Source organism: Phascolarctos cinereus, unplaced genomic scaffold (assembly GCF_003287225.1).
Source record: "Phascolarctos cinereus isolate Bilbo 61053 unplaced genomic scaffold, phaCin_HiC Scaffold_4;HRSCAF=312, whole genome shotgun sequence".
Taxonomy (NCBI): Eukaryota; Metazoa; Chordata; class Mammalia; order Diprotodontia; family Phascolarctidae; genus Phascolarctos; species Phascolarctos cinereus.
Window position 1 is genome coordinate 642,055,425 of NW_027555847.1, and position 20,343 is coordinate 642,075,767.

Below are 20,343 nucleotides of genomic sequence, written 5' to 3' on the forward strand. Positions count from 1 at the left end.
TTTGTCCAAATTTGATTTGAAAAGTCTCTATTACGCTACCTAGCTGCCGAAAGTCTGATCACTTCCCCTCTCTGTTTCTCTGTTGCATCCTCTGCAAAGTAAGGCGGTTGCTTTAGATCATTATGGAATTTTAGAATTGGAAACAATACTAGGCATCATCTAGTTCACATCACTCAATTTCAAAATGATGGGAAAAAAATGGGAACAAAAGGCTGAGTGATTTGCCCAAGGTCATACAGATTGTAAGTAAGGTGGCATTTGAACCTGGGTAGGGTTCCTCTGACTCCAAATCTGATGGTCTCCCCACTGTGCCATATTACCTTCCTTGAGGAATAGCGGGAATTAAAATAGGTGTCCTGAGACAGAGAACTGTTCTCATTATTTAAGCACTTTTTGCTGACTCCATAATAGAAAAGGAACCTCTATAACTGTCCCCATTCATGTCGCCTGGAAGTATGCAAACTGACTAATGAAAATGAAACACCCCCTGCACAGTGTGTGCCATGGCTGTGGTTTTAATTACCCGAAGATATAATCATTATGTGCAGCAAACTAGAGAGGCCTGGGTTACACCCCCTCTACGTTAGATAAACACAGCCTTTCAGTGTGTGCAACATTAGTGGTGCCTTACAAACATTTTCATTACTCTCAATGCACAACCAAGGGAGCAAGCTGGCATAGGTTGAGAAGAATCTCATAGATGCAGGTGATTTCCAGCTCCAGGAAAGTGACAGAGTAATTCAATGTTATTTTTCTTGTGCTTTCTTTTTTCTTTTCTTTTTTTTCACCTTTTCCCCAAAGGTAGTAGTTTTCCTTTTCTGGATGCCACGGTTTGACGATTTCCTTACTCACCTTCATTACTCTAATAAAAATAATAAAAATAATAGATTTTGTTGTCATTATTGAGTCATTTCAGTCATGTCTGACTCTCCAGGGCCCCATTGGAGGTTTTCTTGGCAAAGATACTAGAGGTGTTTTCTATTTCCTTTCCACCAAAAAATAATACATAGCATTATTTGTAAGTATTTAAATGTTTGTGAAACACTTTGCACGTTTTCTCACATGGTCCTGCACAGCCCTGTGAGGTGGGTACTATTAATATTCTCATTTTATAGATGAAGAGAGATTTCTGGGTCACAAGAGCAACAAGATAGAGGATTGGACATTTTCTTTGATCCTCCGACCTCTCAAACCTCTCCAAAATGGAAATCATGAAACTTTGCACCCACAATACAGCAATCGCAGCAGTGTCTACAGTTTAGAACACCCGGAATCCAAAGGAAAGTTTAAAAAAGTGAAAAAAAAATTAACTTATGCCCACCAATTGACCTCAACTCAGTCATTTTAGAGATGAAGAAACCCCAGCTCACCAGCTTTAAGTGACTTGCCTATGGTTCAGATCAGCCAGACATTTTTCAGTCATGTTTGACTCTATGTGAATCCATTTGGGGTTTTCTTGGCAAAGATACTGGAATGATTTGCCATTTCCTTTCCCAGCTCATTTTACAGATGAGGAAACTGAGGCAAACAAGGTTAAGTGACTTGCCCAGGGTCACACAGCTAATAAGTATCTGAGGCTAGATTTGAACTCAGGTCCTTATGACTCCAGGTTCAGCTCTCTATCCACTGCACCACCTATAGCTCAGATTTAAAGCAGGAATTCAACTGGGGTTTTCCTGACTCTTCAGTTCAGCTTTCTTTCCACTGTTCCAACTAGCTGGCTGAAAAGTCCCAGAGCAGAGTATAATGATGTAGGCTTAAGACCCTGTTCTACCATTTACTAACCTGTAACATTGGACAAGTCACTTATGCCTCTGGGGCTCAATTCACCCTCTCTAAAATGGGAGTAATGATAATTCCATGCCTTTGGAAATACTGTGAAAAACAAACTCCATATGGATATGAACCTCCCCTGAAGGCTCATTGTGGGGTAGAGGTGGCCTGGAGATAAAAAAAAAAATTAATTTTTTAAAAAGACAATAGGTTAATTCTGAGATGCTCATCACCAGCTTGGCTAAAAGATAATGAATTTTCCAGTCACAATTGCTCTCTTGGGCAATGTAATGAGTTACAGAAGAACTATAATCAATATCTATGGAGAGACCTCTTTCATCCACAAAATTTCCAGTCCTTAATGTGCTGATCATAAAGTAACTATATCAGGGAAATGCACATTAATAGTGACAGCTCACATGTCTTTGGCACTTTAGATAACTTTGCTTACAACAAACCACTGTGGTCTTTTATGACAGTGTTATAATAATCCTCATTATATAGCTGAGAAAATAGGCTGAGGATACACTGATGAAGGGCTTGAACCAGGTTCTACATCAGGAGTTCTAAATATTTTTTTTTTTAGTAAAGGACCCCTTGGGCAGTCTGGTGAAACTTTCTCAGAATGTTTTTAAATCATAAAATAAAATGCATAGGATCATAAAGGAAGCCAATTATAATAAGATGAAGTTATCAGAATTTTTTTCTAAGTTCATAAACCTCAGATTCTAAGGCTAGTCCTCTGTCACTATCCCTTGCTGCATGAGCTCAGAAACGAAACACTGAAAGGCTTAGAATACAGTTCTAGCCTTCCCCCAAATTGCTGCTTACCGTTGAAAACAATTAGTCCTGGTGGCTTTCTAACTTTAATAGTATTTTGTGGTTGAACAAGGCAGATTAGGCCACAGCTAGAAAAACAAACAAACTGGGGCAGCTGGGTGGTACAGAGAATAGAGCTCTGGCCTTGGAGTCAGGAGAACCTGAGTTCAAATCCAGACTCAGACACTTAACACTTACTAGCTGTGTGACCCTGGGCAAGTCACTTAACCCCGATTGCCTTGCCGAAAAAAAAAAGAAAAAAAAAAACAAAACACATTATCCCTTGATAGGTGACATCTAGTATCACAAGCAACCCTATCATCTACAATCCTTGTGTCCCTTGTTTTCCTGCTCTCTAACTCTTTGAGACCCCATTTGGGTTTTCTTGGCAAAGATACTGGAATGGTTTGCTATTTCCTTCTCAAGGTCATTTTACAGATGAGGAAACTGAGGCAAAAAGAAGTTAAGTGACTTGCCCAAGGTCACACAGCTAATAAGTGTCTGAAGCTTGACTTGAACTCAGTTCTTCTTGACTTCAGACTCAGTGCTCCATTCACCATGGCACTAGCTATTCCAGATCAGGATGCTGAGACTCAGAGGAGAATCATCCAGGAAAAGTGACCCAGAGAACTACCTGCCTCACAGAGTTGGTTAATTAAATGTGATGATGAATAGAACATTTTTTTTTTTTGTAAAGAGTGTTTAAAAAACATTATTATCCCTGTTATTAATTCTTATTAGTATGGTAGACAGGTTTACAAGACTGTAATGATAATTCTGACCTTGGAAAAGATGGCCTATTAGCAATTAATCAACAAACATGCATACTACATATATATATATATATATATATATATATATATATATATATATATATATATATATATATATATATACACACTCACACACACATATATTTATGACATATATACACACACATATATTTATGACATATATATATACACATATTTATGACATATATACACACATATATTTATGACATATATACATATATATACATACATACATATATGGCATTGTTCTAGGGTATACTTCATCAGCATAAATTTATTTGAAAAGATGACATTCTGTTCCTCCTCCACAACCTCTCCCCTCAAAAAAACAGATGGAAAAATTGCAGGATATGAAGGCTGGAATGAATCACATAAGTCATTTAATCCCAATTGCCTCATTTTCCAGATCAGCAAACAAAGTTCCCAGTAAGGACTGTAACCACTATACTACATATGCCAGTACCTCATTAGAATTAAGGTTGGTCATTGTGCTCAGGAGTCAACTGAGAGGAAGAAGACAGAGCAGGAAATGAAAACACTGAGCTGGGGAGTCTGGAGACCTGGGTTATAGACCCAGATTGGCTACTATTATTGAGTCTTGGTTTCCTTATTTCTGAGACTTGGGGATTATAATCAAATTGTATGACATGACTACATCTCCATGCCTTTCAACTGGTTGTCCCTCTTAGAATGTGCTCATCCCTCAGTTTTGCATTTCAGAATCCCTGGTATTCTTCCAGACATCATCTCATAAAGGTCTTTCCTTCTGCATGTGACCTTTTCTGGTTCTACTCTCCTCCCTCCAAAGTTAATCTATCTCTTTTATAGGTGTTTTATTTATATGTATATATGAAAGTGGATTTTCCATTAGGTGGGCACTTTGGAATTATACCCAAAGAGATTTGAAACTGCATTCCCTTTCTTCCAGCAATAATACTACATTATAAAGAGGTTTTTAAAAAGTAAAAGGGCCTATTTGTCCAAAGATATTTATAGAAGTTCTTTTCGTGGTGGCAAAGAATTGGAAATTGAGGGGATGCCCATTAACTGGGGAATGAACAAGTTGTGACGTATGATTGTGATGGAATTCTATGGTGCTATAAGAAATGATGAGCAAGGGGCAGCTAGGTGGCGCAGTGGATAAAGCTCCGGCCTTGGAGTCAGGAGGACCTGAGTTCAAATCCAGCCTCAGACACATGACACTTACTAGCTGTGTGACCCTGGGGCAAGTCACTTAACCCCAACTGCCTCCCAAAATTTAAAAAAAAAAGAAAGAAATGACGAGCAGGATTATTTCAGAAAAACCTGGAAAGACTTATATGAAATTATGCAAAGCGAAGTGAGCAGAACCAGGAGAACATTGTACATAGTAATAGCAACATTATGTGATGATCAACTTTGAATGACAGCTGTTATCAGCAATACAATGATCTAAGACAATGCCAAAGGACTCATGACGAAAAATGCTATCCACATCCAGAGAAAGAACTAATGAAGCTTGAATGCAGATTGAGGCATTATATTTTTCACTTTCCTTATGTTTTTGTTTTTTTTTCTTTTTTGATCTATGTCTTCTTTTACAACATGACTAATATGGGAATGTGTTTAGCATGATCACATGTGCATAACCATATCAAATTGCTTACTGTCTTGGGTAGGAATGAATTTGGAACTCAAAATTTTTAAAAATGAATGTTAAAATTGTCTTTACGTGTAATTGGGAAAAATAAAACATTATTTAAAAAATGTCAGCTCAGGGAAGCTAGGCAGCACAGTGGATACAGCCCTGGGCCCGAGTCAGGAGGATCTGAGTTCAAATCCGGCCTTAGACCAGACACTTAACATTTACTAGCTGTGTGACCCCGAGCAAGTCATGTAACCCCGACCGCCTCACCAAAAAAAAAAAAAAGTCAGCTCTTTGAGGCAGACTCACTTTTGTTGGTGGAGCATTAGGGCCCAGCATGATACCCACACCACAGGCAGCACTTACTAAATGCTTAGGAAACAGATCATAAGAATGTCAGAGAGAGATCTGTTGGACATCTACGTCAAAAGTACAACAGCTTGAAATTTCTTGGCTTACTTTAAAAGATTAAGTAGGTATAGCTAATAAACAATTCATCTAAAACAGATTGGGGTTAAGGGGACATCAGTTGGTACAATCTCAACATGAGTCAACAGTATGATACTCTAGCACACCTGTTATCTCATTGATGTGGGCTTTCTCAACAATGGCATGGTAGGGCAATCAAAAAACTGATCTTGTTCAGTCATTCAGTTGATTCTGACTCTTCGTTACCCGATGGATGATTCCATCTTGGAAAAGGTACCAGAGTGGTTTGCAATTTCATTCTCCAGCGTGTCCCCATTTCACAGATGAGGAACTGAAGCAAATGTGGGTTAAGTGACTTGACCAGGATCACACAACTATTAAAGTGTCTGAGGCTGGATTTGAATTCAGATTTTTTTGATTCTAAGCCCAGTGTCCAATCCACTGCACCAACTAGATACTCCAAAGATGTGATCTTAAGCTGCCTTAAAAGAGGAATAGTATAAAGGACTGAGTGGGTAATCTCACTATACTATGAGCTAATTAGAATACATCTTGTATACTATGTTCAATTCTGGCTGTCACATTTTTAGAAAGGAAGTTGTATTCATCAGGATGACAAATATCTTGAGGTCAAATTATAGGAACTTGGGAAGCTTAATCTAAAGATTAGAGGAGACTTAGGTAAGATGATAGCTTTTTTTCAAGTGCTTGAAAGTCTCAGAGACTGGTTTTTTTTTTCTTTTGCCTTCCTTTAATTAGCAATTAGTCAAATTGCTAATTAAATTAATTAATTAAATTAATCAATTAACAAAGTGCCTGGCACATAGTAGGTGATTAATAAAAAAGCTTGTTGACTTTAATTTTGAATAGCAAGCAGGAAGCTTTTCCTGGATTGGAGAGTGTATGGAATTAGGGTGAGAAAACTAGACCAGGTTGTAAAGAGCCTTAAATGCCAGAGGACTTTATATTTGAATATTCACATATTGTCAAACCAGGTGTAATGTTCAAAAAAGATCCTTTGTACTAAATCAGAGTGGCTAAATTGGATTCATTATTTTTTAAGTCGGGTTGGGTAGGTAATATTCCTCATTTAGGACCATTTTGATTAAAAGCCAAACACTTTAAAGATGATTCCTTTATCTGAACCTCTCCATGTGGCATTTCCAATTAGCTAGGAAGAAGAATTATGGAGAATTGTATCTAAAACTGTCCAGAGCCTCTGTGAGGAGGTAAAAAGCATGATGGGAATTTCCTATTAATTTGGATCTCTAAAAAAATGCTAATATAAACACATCTGCTTTTTTCACTTTTTCACTGTAAAGTAGGGACCATTTGATGGATGAAACAAAGGCTAATTTTGTGGGTACACCTGAACTAGTTTGTATCCAAGGACAATGTTCCCCTAAGTGAAAATGTCATTCTATGTTATAAGGCTTCTTTATAATAGTTTTCAATGTTGATATATCAACTACTCTGTGTGTGTGTGTGTGTGTGTGTGTGTGTGTGTGTGAGAGAGAGAGAGAGAGAGAGAGAGAGACAGAGAGAGAGAGAGAGAGAGAGAGAGAGAGAGAGAGAGAGAGAGAGAGAGAGAGAGAGAGAGAGAAAGGGAGAGGGAGGGAGGGAGAGAGAATGTACTATGACTTGTTCAAGGTCACCCAACAAGTTACTGGAAGAACCAGAGCTAGGACCAAAATCTGACTCACAGGTCAGTACACGTCCCACTGAGCAAAGTATCTTCTTTCCTTTCACATTTGAATAGATGTCAGCCAGGCGAGGACCAACCAAAATGAACATTTAATAAGCACCTACTATATGCCAGGTTGTGATTGTGGTTTGTCCTTCATTCTCAAAGAGAACCATGATATCAGGGAGATGATGACATGATTTGCAATTGAATTTGATTTGAGTGAGGAAGGGAGGGCTGTGCAAAGTCACTCACTTTCTCCTTCAGAGTCATCTGGGTCCAGTGGCCAAATATCAATCAGGATGACTGAAGGTGGCCCAGGATGCAGTAGAGGACCTCGGCCTTTTTAAGCTAAGGTCTTTTCAAGTTCTCACTTTGAATGAGGCAAGGCCCATTCAGTGAATAGGCCTCTTTAAGAAGCGAGTCAAGGGATGGTCACTTTAATCAAAAAGAAAAAAAAAATCAAACTGGAAGGGGAAGACTCTCAGGGTGGCACTGTGGAAATAATTTATGCAGCCTGGCATCTTACTCAAGATGATCAAGAAAATAAGAATCTTCTTCCCTAAGAAAAAACCCATCTCAACCAAAGTTGGCTATACACAAAGGGAGAAGAAAATTGGGTTTGGAATGAGAAGATCTGAATTGTATCTCTGGCTGTCACACATACTATCTCTCTGATGTTACCTTCTTGGAACTTTAGGGTCTTCATCTGTAAACCAGGAAAAATGATGCTTACAGCACTACATTCACAGCTTTATTCTATAAATCACACTGTACTCTCCATGTTCTTATCAGAAAGGCTCTGCTTCTCTCCCTTATGTAGCCATTTTCCATTTCCCATCATGGTTATTTGTGTAGGCATCGTACCTTTCTATTCAGAAGAGCTATGTTTCAGTCATCCTTTCATTTCCCCCCAGGCCTTAGCACAGATGTTGTTTGCACATGGCAGGCTCATAGAATAGCTACAATGAGGATCAGAGGACAACTCAGGCATCGCCTAATCCAACCCAGTCATTAAAAAGATGAGACTGTGTGAACTTCCACTGAACTGAATTTAAGGTTTAGAAATCACTTAGCTTTTAATGCCCCCTTGAGGTAGGAAGTACACAGGTGATTGTCCTGATGCAGAGATATGAGAAATTATATAGTAGCCAGAACAATAATGGTGACAGTGACAGTGATGATGAAAAAGATGATGATGCTGAAGATGAAATACATGATAACAATATTTTAGAAATATATTTCAAAGCCCTTTTCCAACATTACTACTTTGAAACTGCTCAGCAACTTGTGAGGTAAGTAGTAGAAGCATCATCATTCTCATTTTTCAGAGGAGGAAACTCTGAGGCTTAGAAAGGATCCTAGGGGTAGTAGAAGAACCTTAGATATTTGACTTCAACTCTGGAGTTCCTTCCCATTGCATCCTACCTTCCGTGTCTATTTTATATGGATAGAATCAGGGCCCCCCTTCCTTCTAGCTTTGGGTCAGCCAAGATACAAGCCCATCTCTCCTTCCTACCCCTACCTCCCACCTCCCTCACCCTAAAATACATACCATCCAGGATTTCCACCCCCACCTTGGCAAGCAGCCCTACCACTCTCTGTCTCTTTTAGGTTTTTATTGATCTCCACAGCAAATGTTTCACCTGCCTGTTACCCCTCCATGCAAACAAGCCTATTTGATGTTTAGGTAGTCTTAATGGCCCAGGGTGGTGGAGAAGAAAGGAATTAGATTATATTCATTTTAAAATAAATGTGTCTTTCCCACCCCCCAGATCCCAAGCCACCTCCACTCCACCCTGGTCCCCTATGCTTCCAAATGACTAAATGTTTCCATTTAATGGAGATGGAAATTACCTTTCACAACATTATGGAAACTAATGACTGCAATTTTTCTACATTGCCCAGTGACTCTTTGTGTTATCTTTTCTTGCTCCAATGAACAACGACTGGCACATGCTTGCTTGGTATTAAAAGGTTTACAGCAGGCAGCCTTAACAGGCAAATGCTTTCTGTTTGAACACTGGAGTAAAGCCTGTTTCCCTATGGAAAGCTATTTTTATAATCCTTAAGTAGTAGGAGGCCATACACTCTACTAGATAGCATTGTCTCCGCTCAAGAACACAGCCTGATAGAAGCATGATTGACTTTTCTTCCCTGACCTGACAGAAGTCCAAAAGACTGAGTTCCCAGTAGGGGATTGTGGAGAGAAAGGCAAAGGGATGAGGACAGATTTGGCCTGATGACTGTTCTCTCAAATAGGGGAAGTAGAAAATCCACAGTGGTGCAGACTATGCCTGTGGAGGATGCTCAAGGGAAGCATAATTTCCAGTGACATAATTTTCAGATACATTAAGTTCCAGTGCTGAGCCCCCAAACACCATTCAGAAAGCATCTCAACTAGTCTTTATACCAAGCAAATTATGTGAAACTGAATCCTAAAACCAACTCCTTCACTGGAGTTACTGTAGAGATAAAGGGAAAGTTATTTCCCCACTCTGGGACTCATTTTCTTCCTCCATAAAATTAAGGGGTAGAATAAGATTAGGTGTTCATAACCTAAGATCTATCAACATAGATAGAGAGAGAGATACAGGGAGAGATATATACATATATACATTTATACACATATATTTTTGATAACCACATTTCAGCAAAATTGATTTTCTTTGTAATTCTATGTATTTTATTTTATCCATTTAAAAATATTATTCTGCGATGGAGCCCATAGACTTCACCAGATTGCCAAAGGGGTTCAGGACACACACAGAAAGTTAGGAAGTGCTGTGTGACCTTGGGCAAGTCACTTAATCCAAATTGCCTTTAAAAACAACTTAAATTAAAAAGGGCAGCTAAGTGGCACAGTGGATAGAGCACCAACCCTGAAGTCTGGAGGACATGAATTCAAATCCGGTTTCAAACACATAATACTCACAAGCTATGTGACTCTGGGCAAGTCACATAACCCTAACTCTCACCAAAAAAAAAAAAAAGAAGCTTAGAATAGGTTATCTCTAAGGTTATTTCTAGCACTAATTCCATAAGAATACTTTAACTGCCTGAATTCCAGGGTAAAAGTAACTTCAATTAGGGATTTTGGAGATTATCTAATTTAGCCCCTTGAAAACTTAAATCATTCCCCCAACCCTCTCCTGAAACTCACAGATGCAAAATAGACCAGGGCATAGCAAATCTACTTTAGAGTGTGGCATCGTGGATAGAGGGTTGGGTTTAGTAACAGGAAGACCCGAGTTTGAAAGCTACCTCAAACACTGACTACCTGTATGAACCTGGATAAGTCATTTAACATCCCAGCCTCAGTTTCCCCATCTGTAAAATGAAGATAATCTTAGCATCTACCTCACAGGGCTGTTTTGGAGATCACATAAGATAATATATGAATAATACTTTGCAAACCTACGATAATTGTAAAATTTCTATTGTTTGATAAACCTCCAATATGGAAGTAGTTAGGCTTAGTGGTCCTAATGCCCACAAAAACATATAGGCAAAAATAGCTTGTACCTTTCCAATGTTAACTCTTTTTGATTGAATTCTTACTTTGTTGCAGGGACCTTGAGTCATTCTCTTACAACTTCAGTTAGACATTAGATCTTCCCTTCAGTTTATGATTATAATGAAGAAATTCCCCCTACTGAGCTTCACTTGAGCCTACACCTGACACCAATTCCCTGTTCTCAACCAAGTCTTTTGTTAGGGTATATACCTTGCCACCTGAACCCCAACTTTAAGCATTTTCCCACTCAAACACATCTCCCTCACCCTCAGGCTGGAGCTATAGTGATGTTGTAGGAGTACGTAGGGACAAATCTATTTATAGAGCCATAGCATGTATATATGTTTTTATGTTTCCTGCTTTCGGTATCACATAATAATAAAGCTCATGATTGTATCATCTTCCTGAGTACCAATTTTCTAGAAATTCTCAAAACCCAGTTATTTGCTTTAACCCCAGCCCTGTGACCAATTAAAGCAAAACCTTAAAACGCTCTATAAATGTGAGCTATCCTTATTTATTTATTATTACCATTGCCTCAGATTGTGGAGATTTACTGAGCTAGAGGCAAATGCATATACTCCCACTTAAAGCCTGAAGGCTAGAGTGACCACTGAACACTACAGAGGCAAGAGGTCAATCATTAATCAACAAACAGTTATTAAACACTTACTATGTGCCAGGAACTGTGCTAAGCCCTGGGGAAATAAAAATAGGAAGGATACATTCCTTAGAGTTCCCACATCAGATCTCTTGCTTTATCCACATGAAACACATACATGAAACATGATACAATAGCTTCTTAGTGATGCTGGGAAATGACCTATTGACATCACCTGTACCCTAGAATCTCTAGATTCCCAGTCCCTAGAAGTACTCTGAGACCAGCAATCTCTGGGCTTTGGTGTGAGGCCAAAAGTGAATAGACAATCATGACCAAAAATGGATCCTAAAATAGGTGATGTTCACACTGGTCTGGGGTCCTTTTTTTTTTTCCCTGCAGAGATACTAACTCTTGTCACCTATGAAAAGTCTGAGTAATTGACAATATACCTTCAGTAACACATTCAGGCTGAAAAAGGGGTTGGAACCAATCTTCATCAGAATTGGCTGAGAAGAGCAAACATATCAAAGATCTTTCAATCAGCAAGCATTTAAGTGCCTACTATATGCTTAAGAATATACCAGATATGGATAAGAATATATGGATTGTGGATGCAAAACCTGAATTCTATAGAGCATATAACATATACACAAAAAGTTTAATTAAAATAGAATATATGTGATGAATTACTGATTCTTTTAAAAGCACTATTAGGCACTTACTGCATGCCTAGCATTGTTCTAAGTGCTAGGGATCAAAATACACAAAGACAGAGTAAATACAAGGTTATTAATAGGGGGTAGAGCATGGGAGGATATTAGTAGCAAGAGAGATCAGGAAAGGTTTCCCAGTATGAGATGTCACATGAGCAAAGTTATGTAAGAGACAAAGAATCCTAGGAAAAGGGTTAGGCAAAGAGGCAAGATGTAGAGTACCTCTAGCATCAGTGAACCATCTGAGGACCAAAGCAATGACATACAATGGAGAGGGCACTTTATGCAGGTCACTGTTTCCTCAGTCATGACTTTAACCCTTTTTTCCCTCAGTTATTTTCTCTTTCACCTGCCACAGTGTAGAATTATGAGTTCTAGATTTGAAACCTATCTCTGGCAAATTCCAGCTGTGTGACTAAGGGTAAAGTTACTTAAACACTCTGAGTCTCAGACAAGACTGATGGAGTTCTGAAACCAACAAAATCACATGTTCTTGATGAATGAACAGAAAGCCTGCCTTGGGTTCAGGAAGGTCTATGTTCATGTCCTATCTGTGATATATATTGGCTATGTGACCACATGAAAATAACATAACCTCTTAGTGTCCTAGATAACTCTCTATGACTACAAATTGCAGAAAATATGCAGAAATGTGCATGGAGGAGTCTCACCTAAGAGTTCCCTTTACCAGTGTAACCAAAGCTGCACTCCCTATCTCTAATAATGGTATACGACCTAATTCACAGAGATATTATTAAGAAGCTCATGAATTGAAATGGGACAGTGAACTCATTGATTTGGAAACTCCCTCCAACAAAAGTCTGGCAGGATGGATGGGTATGGAGAGTTGGTTATTTACACAGTTACAAGGACAGCAATTTTTAAAATTTAATTTGCTTTTAGAGAATGTGAGGTGTAGAAAGATGCAAAGGCAGCTGACATTTATTAAGCACTATGTACCAGGTGCTGTCCTAAGTGCTGAAGCTAAAAGATTTCTTGTAAAGGTGGATATGAGCTGAGAATGAAGGAAGCCAAGAATGCCAGGAGGCAGAGATAAAATGGAGCGTTCAAAGTGTGAAGGAGAGCCAATGAAAATGCCTGGAGCTGAGAGATGGAGTGCTTTGTGCTAGGAATATCAAGAAGGCCAGTATCACTGAATTTAGGAATATTAGAATTTTATATTTAGATTTATAACATTAGATTTGGAATCAAAGGACTTGAGTTTAAGTCCCCAATATGATGACACTCCCTTTCTGTGGTTAGGTGAGTCACAATCCTCACTGGCCCTCAGTTTCCTAATCTTAAAATGAGAGGGTTGGACTAAATGATCATGAGTTCATTCCAGATCAAGATTTATTATCCGACAGGGCAAAGTATTGTGGTGTAGAGGGAAGAGATGGGAACTGGCTTCAGAAAACAGGTTCTAACCTCAGCACAGCCACTAACTCTCTGCAATCTTGTCTAAGTCACATTTGTACTTTGAGCTTTCACTTTCCTTGTCTGAAAAACGAGGGGATAAAATCTATCCTCTTTGAGATTCATTCCAAAGCCAAGATTCTCTGATTTTATATATATTCTTTTAGGCAATTGGGGTTAAGTGACTTGCCCAGGGTCATACAGCTAGTAAGTGTCAAGTGTTTGGTCTGAGGCTGGATTTGAATTCAGATCCTCCTGATTTCTGGGCCGGTGCTCTATGCACTGCACAACCTAGCTGCCCCCAAATTCTCTGATTTTAAAAGGGATCACAGCATATTAGATAAAGAGCTGGACATGGAATCATAAAGACTTGGGTTCAAATTCTGTTTTAGATACTTAGCAGCTGCATGACCCTAGACAAGTTATGGAACCTATATAGGTACCATTTTTCTCATGTGCAAAATAATGAGGACAAGGTTTACAAGTAAGTGTAAAGCTCTACAAACTTTAAAAAAGAACATGGATGTAAGATATCTTCACAATCATCATCAAATGGTTTTTACTTGGAGCTGAAAGAAATGATTACAAAAGAATCCAGAGTGATATTTAGCCATGTCTATGCAGTTAAATAAAAGGGGAACATTGGTCAGATTTTCAATTAATTTAATTAGCATAAATACATAGCCCGAGAAATTTAGTTTAGATGATGCATTTAACTTATTTTTAACAAGTCAAGTCATTGTTATCTTGCTTCTCTATGCAACTGAATCAACCCACCATGTAATCAATAGATTCAGTTTAATGGAACATAGTTGAACAAACAGCAACTATACTCCCAGTTTTAGTTCTACATTTTGTTCATTAGGTTTATGAGATGATAATACATTACATTTGCCATAATTACATATTACACATAAATATATTACTTTATGCTGTAACATAGAACTATAAGAAGTCATTCTAGTGCCTAGGGAAAGTGAGGGGAGGGAGCAGGGCAGACTGTAGTAGGCTAGATTGTAAATTGGGTAGAGTGCTATATATAGTTGAAGTCAAGAATACCTGAGTTCAAATTTTGTCTCACACACTTATTAATTTTGTGTCCCTGGACAGCTGACTTAACCTCTTCCAGCCTCAATTCCCTCCTTTGGAAAATGAAAGAGTTGAACCTAATAGCCTCCCATGACCTTTCCAGCTCTGAGTTTATGATTTATAATTCTAATGCATCTTGGGCCCAGAAAGGCCTCAGGATCTTGCCTCAGGCATATGATATCCTTGCATTTCATTATACTATTTGTGGGCTTTCATACAAGCTACTCTCAGTTGAATGTAGCCACACCACAAACCTGGAATTTTCACTGGCTGTTCCCCCATGTCTGGAATGCTCTCCTTCCTCATCTCTGCCTCCTGGCTTCCTTTAATTTACAGCTAGGATCTCATGTTTTACAGGAAGCCTTTTCTGATCTCCCTTAATTTAATTGCCCTTCTTCTATTGATTATTTCCTATTTATCCTGTATATAACTTGTAATTATATAGTTATTTACATGCAGTCTCCTCGATTAGATAGTGAGTTGCTTGAGAGCTGGGAAAGTCTTTAACCTCCCTTTGTACAAACACACCTACTTATTATATGATAGGTGTTTAATATATGTTTATTGATTGACCAGGAAGGATGATTTTTGTTTCTCAGAAGGCCTGTGCTATGCCTTCACAATGCAGCTAATGGTTCTCCTCAAAAAAACAACAACAATAACAACAACAAAAAAAAACTTTAAATGTAGATGAGACCAGAGGAGGAAATAGGAAAAGGACATAGGGGTCTGGAATATGTCAGAATGGAGTAACAATCTATAGCAAATGCAGCAATGAGACTGGAGAACCAAGGAAAAAGGTAGGAGGGGGAGGAGCAAGGCAATGGTGTTGACCTTAGTGTTGAGGCCTATGACCCAGAAGAGGCAGCAGGCCCATGAATGCCCAAGGTCAAGGCATTCATGGTCAGGAAAGGAGAGCAGTCCAGAAATACCCTTCTCTATATATTGTATCCTGGATAAAACCCCACTTCATTTATCCTAGTTATGACTACCATACATATAGTCCTTTCAAGAATCCTATGAAATGTGTGCTATTATCTCCATTGTCTTTCATATCTATCTATCTATCTATCTATCTATCTATCTATCTATCTATCTATCTATCTATCTATCTACAGCCTCAGAGAATAGCCAGAAGGGAGGAAAAAGGTATGGAGATAGCTTTACCATAATTCCTAAGCATGGTATTTTTTTATACTTATCCGAATAGTCACCTATTCTTCTTCAACATTTTAAAATATTATCTCTGGAAACTTCTTTCACCAATACAGACTTCAAACCCTCCAAACCCTGGGTGTGTACACATGAATGCACACACACACACACACACACACACACACACACACACACACATATACACACATAACTGTATATATTATTCAGTTACATTACATATGTGTGTGTATATATATATATATATATATATATATATATATATATATATATATATATATATGTGTGTGTGTGTGTGTGTGTGTAGATAGATAATGTCACTGAGGTTAAGAGGCATTAATGTCCACTAGAAAAAGAATCATAACATATTACATGGATAGGCAGGCATTTTAAACTCAATTCCTTTCCTAAAACTCATCATGACACAGAGGATGCCTAGAATTCCCAAAGTTTATGCTAGCTCAAGCCTAGCAATGGATAGTGGCAGTTGAAGGACAGAAGAAGGTGTCAAAGAGCTTTTTATGAGAAAGTTATGGCATATTAGTAGTATGACAATGAACAAATCACTTAACTTCTCTGATCCTCAGTTTCTTCATCAGCAAAATGGGAATAATAATATCAGTTTTATATATGCATATATATATATATATACACACACATACACACATACACACACACATACACACATATCACAGAGTTGTTGTGAGGATCAATGAGAGAATGTATGTAAAGCATTTTCTAATCTTTAAAATAATACAAAAATGCCTATTACTAATATTAATAATCTATATCATGATTTTGTTTATTTTCTTCCTTTCAGAAAGAGATAGAACTAACCTATTAATATTCTTTTTTAAAATTCAGTGTTATACAGACTCTTGCCCAGGTGAGCAGAAATAAGTTTTTTTGTAGTTGAATAAAAGTATTGAGATGTAAGGTCATCCTCTATAAGCATAGTACAACTCCAGTAGCAGACAAGATGATAGGGATGATGCATCCTCCCACCCCAATCCTATTCCTGTCTTATTTTGATTTCCTTTCCTAGGTTTTGATTTTGAAAGCTTTTAATTCCAAATCATTTGGAGGCTATGAGTATTGAAATTGTTTTTAATTTTTTAATGTATCAATTACTATGACTATCTTACATTATTGTTGTTCTTATTGTTATGAGGTTATAACTTTGGGAAGCACAGAAACTTATGGACCCATTTCTTAAGGCATGGAGGGTTTGAAGTGTGTATCACTTAAAGAAGCATCCAGATGAAATATTTTGAAATATTAAAGATGAATAGATGAATATTCAGAAAAGTATTACTAGGAATACCACACTCAGGAATTAAAGCAAAACCATCTCCACACATTTTTCCTCTTACCTGGCTATTTGTTTTAGGATGTGGGTAAGCTACCTTACTACCTTTGCTGGAAGAAAGCACCACTTGGAAAATCCAACCTATAAACAACATTTGCTACTACTTGCCTTTTCTTTTTTCAGTCCTTTGCCCTAGTATAGTTTGAAAAATAAAAATGGACCAGCTTCATTATTCTTATCCCAGATTCAAAACTGATCATTTGCCGAAAGTCATTCCCTAGACTTGGTTCACTTTAGAACCATTGTAATTCTAACTCAAGTGCCTAGAGATGGTATATGGCAGATATTTTTGATGATGTATTCAAATTCTTCCTCTTTTAAAGACCCTGTATTTGGCCTTCCATACAATGGTGTCCCCCCCTCCACCTCCAGATCTGGGTCCTTCATTCCTGGATGCACCCAGTGACCTCTTTTCTTATCCACTGCCAGACTTACCTGTCTGCCCACCAAGCTTGACACTCAACCTGTGGGGAATTCTTGAGGGGACCTTCAAGGTAACTCGGACTTGATAATGCCTATGGACAAAAGAAAGAAGAGTCTGTTGTCATAGGATATTGACTTGTGTTCCTCATTATGAAGAGAAGCAGACAAAATCCTGCCTCTCTTAGGTCCCATTTAACACTGGTATTCATAATCAAAGTATAGTTAATGAGATGTCCTGTTAAATGAAAGACATCATAAGAAAAGATGTCTGTCATCATCACCATCCCTCCCTAATAATTCTTTCTTTCTGCTGGCTCCTTCCACCAGCTGGATAAGGGTTTCCTTTGACCCAATCAGTCCTCTCCAGATATCATTTTCTAATGATCACACCATCATTGATTAAATTCTAAAAAGAATCAACTCAATTTATCCCTCCAATTCTTCATTCCTAACTCAATCCTCAAGGCCTATTCTTCCTTCTGCCACCTTAATGAAAATATTCTCTGAGGTCACCAATGGCCTCTTATTTGCAAAATCAATTGGCTTTTTCTCAATCCCTATCCTTGACCTATCTGTAGCCTCTGATTCTGTGGATCAGCCCTCTCCTTCCTCACATGTTTTCTCCCTCAGTTTCTATGACATTTCTTTCTCCTGGCTCTCCTCCTATTTCTCTCAATTAATAATCTCCTTTGATAGACTACCTTTATTCCCATCCTAAATTTATATTTAGGTGTTTCTCAAGGCCTATTTTTCTTCTCTGTTTTCTTCTCTCTCTTCCTTGTTGATTCATTCACTCCCATGGTGATCTTATCCAGGGGTGTGCTAGAGCCATCTTTTACAGGCTGAGGACATAGTGAAAGTTTCAATGTGAGCACAAATGCCACAGAAATTAGCAAAGGCTTTAAGTCATAGACTGAGTTATTTTTTTCTTGATTGTCTAGACGTAAGAAAGTGACAGAGAAAATGTTAATAATGCAGATTAAACTTAAAAGTGTGTCTTATACACATTTTTCCCCATACACTTGGTTGTTAAATATTTGCCAGCATAATCTTTTATCTTAGCCACTCACCTAATTTCAACAGTACCCTCTATATGAACAGAATAAAACTATATATTTAACTATGAGCTTAAGTTACATATTTTCAAGTGGATATATCAATACTATTGTCTTACTGGCCTTTCAAATTCAACTGAATTCATTACCTCTTTCAAAAACCTCCATTTCTGTTGAAAACACCCATTTCTGTTGAAATTAGTCATTCAACCTCAAAACCTTTAAGCAACCATATTTATTGATCATTTACTGCAAAGCCTTTGACTCGGTTTCATAACCATGGCTTGTTAATGTGTTACAATATGCTGAAAATACTATTGTTTAGCTCTAGTCATTCATTCCAGTCACCTTCCACCTTGACACTACTTCTATATCCTGGACCTCCAGTAACCACTATCTAGAGGATCTTTGGACCTTCTGCCTGTGGTCCATGTTAGCCTTATTGGTGATACCTTACTATATCCAGTTGCCCTCAAACTAAATGATATTCTTTCATCCTAGCCTGCTTCTGATCTGACAATGCTGCGGCTGCTGTACTTTCCAATTGGACCTCAAAGAAATTATGACAAGGTGAAAGTTTAGAACTAGAACCAGGGCATCCTAATTGGTGAGATACCACTCTATCTATCTGGCCACAGATTTTACTATGCTTTTTTACCCTATCCATTTGCTGACCTGCTGCTATTTCAGAAATCTTTCCAACATACCTCCAAACACTAAAAGATTTAGAACTCTGGACCTGGGGCAAGGATGTCCTAACTGGTGAGACCTCATTTTATCTAGTCAGTCCCAGATTCTTTCATGCTGTTTCTCCTTTAGTAATCCTTTTGCCTTCTGCTTCATGTATATTCCACTTCCTGCCCAACTTTGTTCTGGGAACTATATTGATATTAACAATTAACATAGTAATTAAGTATTACTTTGAGAAAGGTCATGCAAATTGATTTCCCTCTTGTGCCATTCATGATCCCTTTGACTTCCCAAATTAAAACATCCTTCTCTGGACACTATTCTTTTCTATATGTTGTCTCCCTCTAATAGAATATAAGTTCCTTAAGGGAAAGAATTATCTGACTTGTGCACTATACCTCTAGACTTTGCAGAGTGCTTATGGTAAGCAGTTAATAAATCTTTTTTAATTGCCTTATTCTATTTAGGAGAGATTATAGATTTAAAGCTAGGAAGAACCATAATGGATATCCCTAAGAAATGCTATTAAAAATCAATTATCCTTGATATTTTTGTGCTGATGGCCTGTTATAGAGAACATTTTTTTTCCATATGGACATCACATACTTAATTCTTCCCACTATACTTGGATATTCCTTATATGTTTGCATTAATTGAACAAGATGAGTGTGGAACTGAGTCAAACACTTTGGAATCATTAATGAAGGTGGTGAAAATGTCATGGTATTTTCAGGCAGCTTTGTAAATCCCTTTTGAATCAATAATCAGTGGATCTTTACAATGTTGATATTATTTATCACTTTCATTTTGCTCCTCAGTAATAAGTATTATGTTTTCTCATAATTATTTATAGAATTTTGGTGATAGAATCTGTGAATGCTCTGTATAAAATGCAGAAACATGAAATTGGGAAATACATTAAGTTATTCCTGTAATTCTCACCTTTTTGATAGTGTAGTAGTATGCAAATGAACTGGGACAAATATAGTAATAATATATTAATTTATAGAATAAACTTTTTTTAAGTTTAACATGTATCTTTTTTGGCTGAACCTACTTTTTATATGATTTGTCATTGAGTACACAAGATTTTTGATAACTATACCCTAACTCTTCATTATGAAACCGCATCTTTATAACTGGAAATTAAGCATACTTTTGAAAAATAGTG

The 20,343-nt window shown here is 37.7% G+C and overlaps 1 protein-coding gene across 2 annotated transcripts in view; it reads right to left on the bottom strand.

Moving 5' to 3' along the window:
- Nucleotides 1-20,343, bottom strand: part of FAM135B (family with sequence similarity 135 member B) — a 321,857-nt gene that overhangs the window by 203,344 nt on the left and 98,170 nt on the right. For both annotated transcript variants that reach the window (XM_020967062.2, XM_020967061.2), the window contains exon 3: nucleotides 17,440-17,519. In XM_020967062.2, coding sequence (XP_020822721.1) covers nucleotides 17,440-17,519 — 80 coding nt within the window. The remainder of the gene's footprint in view (nucleotides 1-17,439; nucleotides 17,520-20,343) is intronic.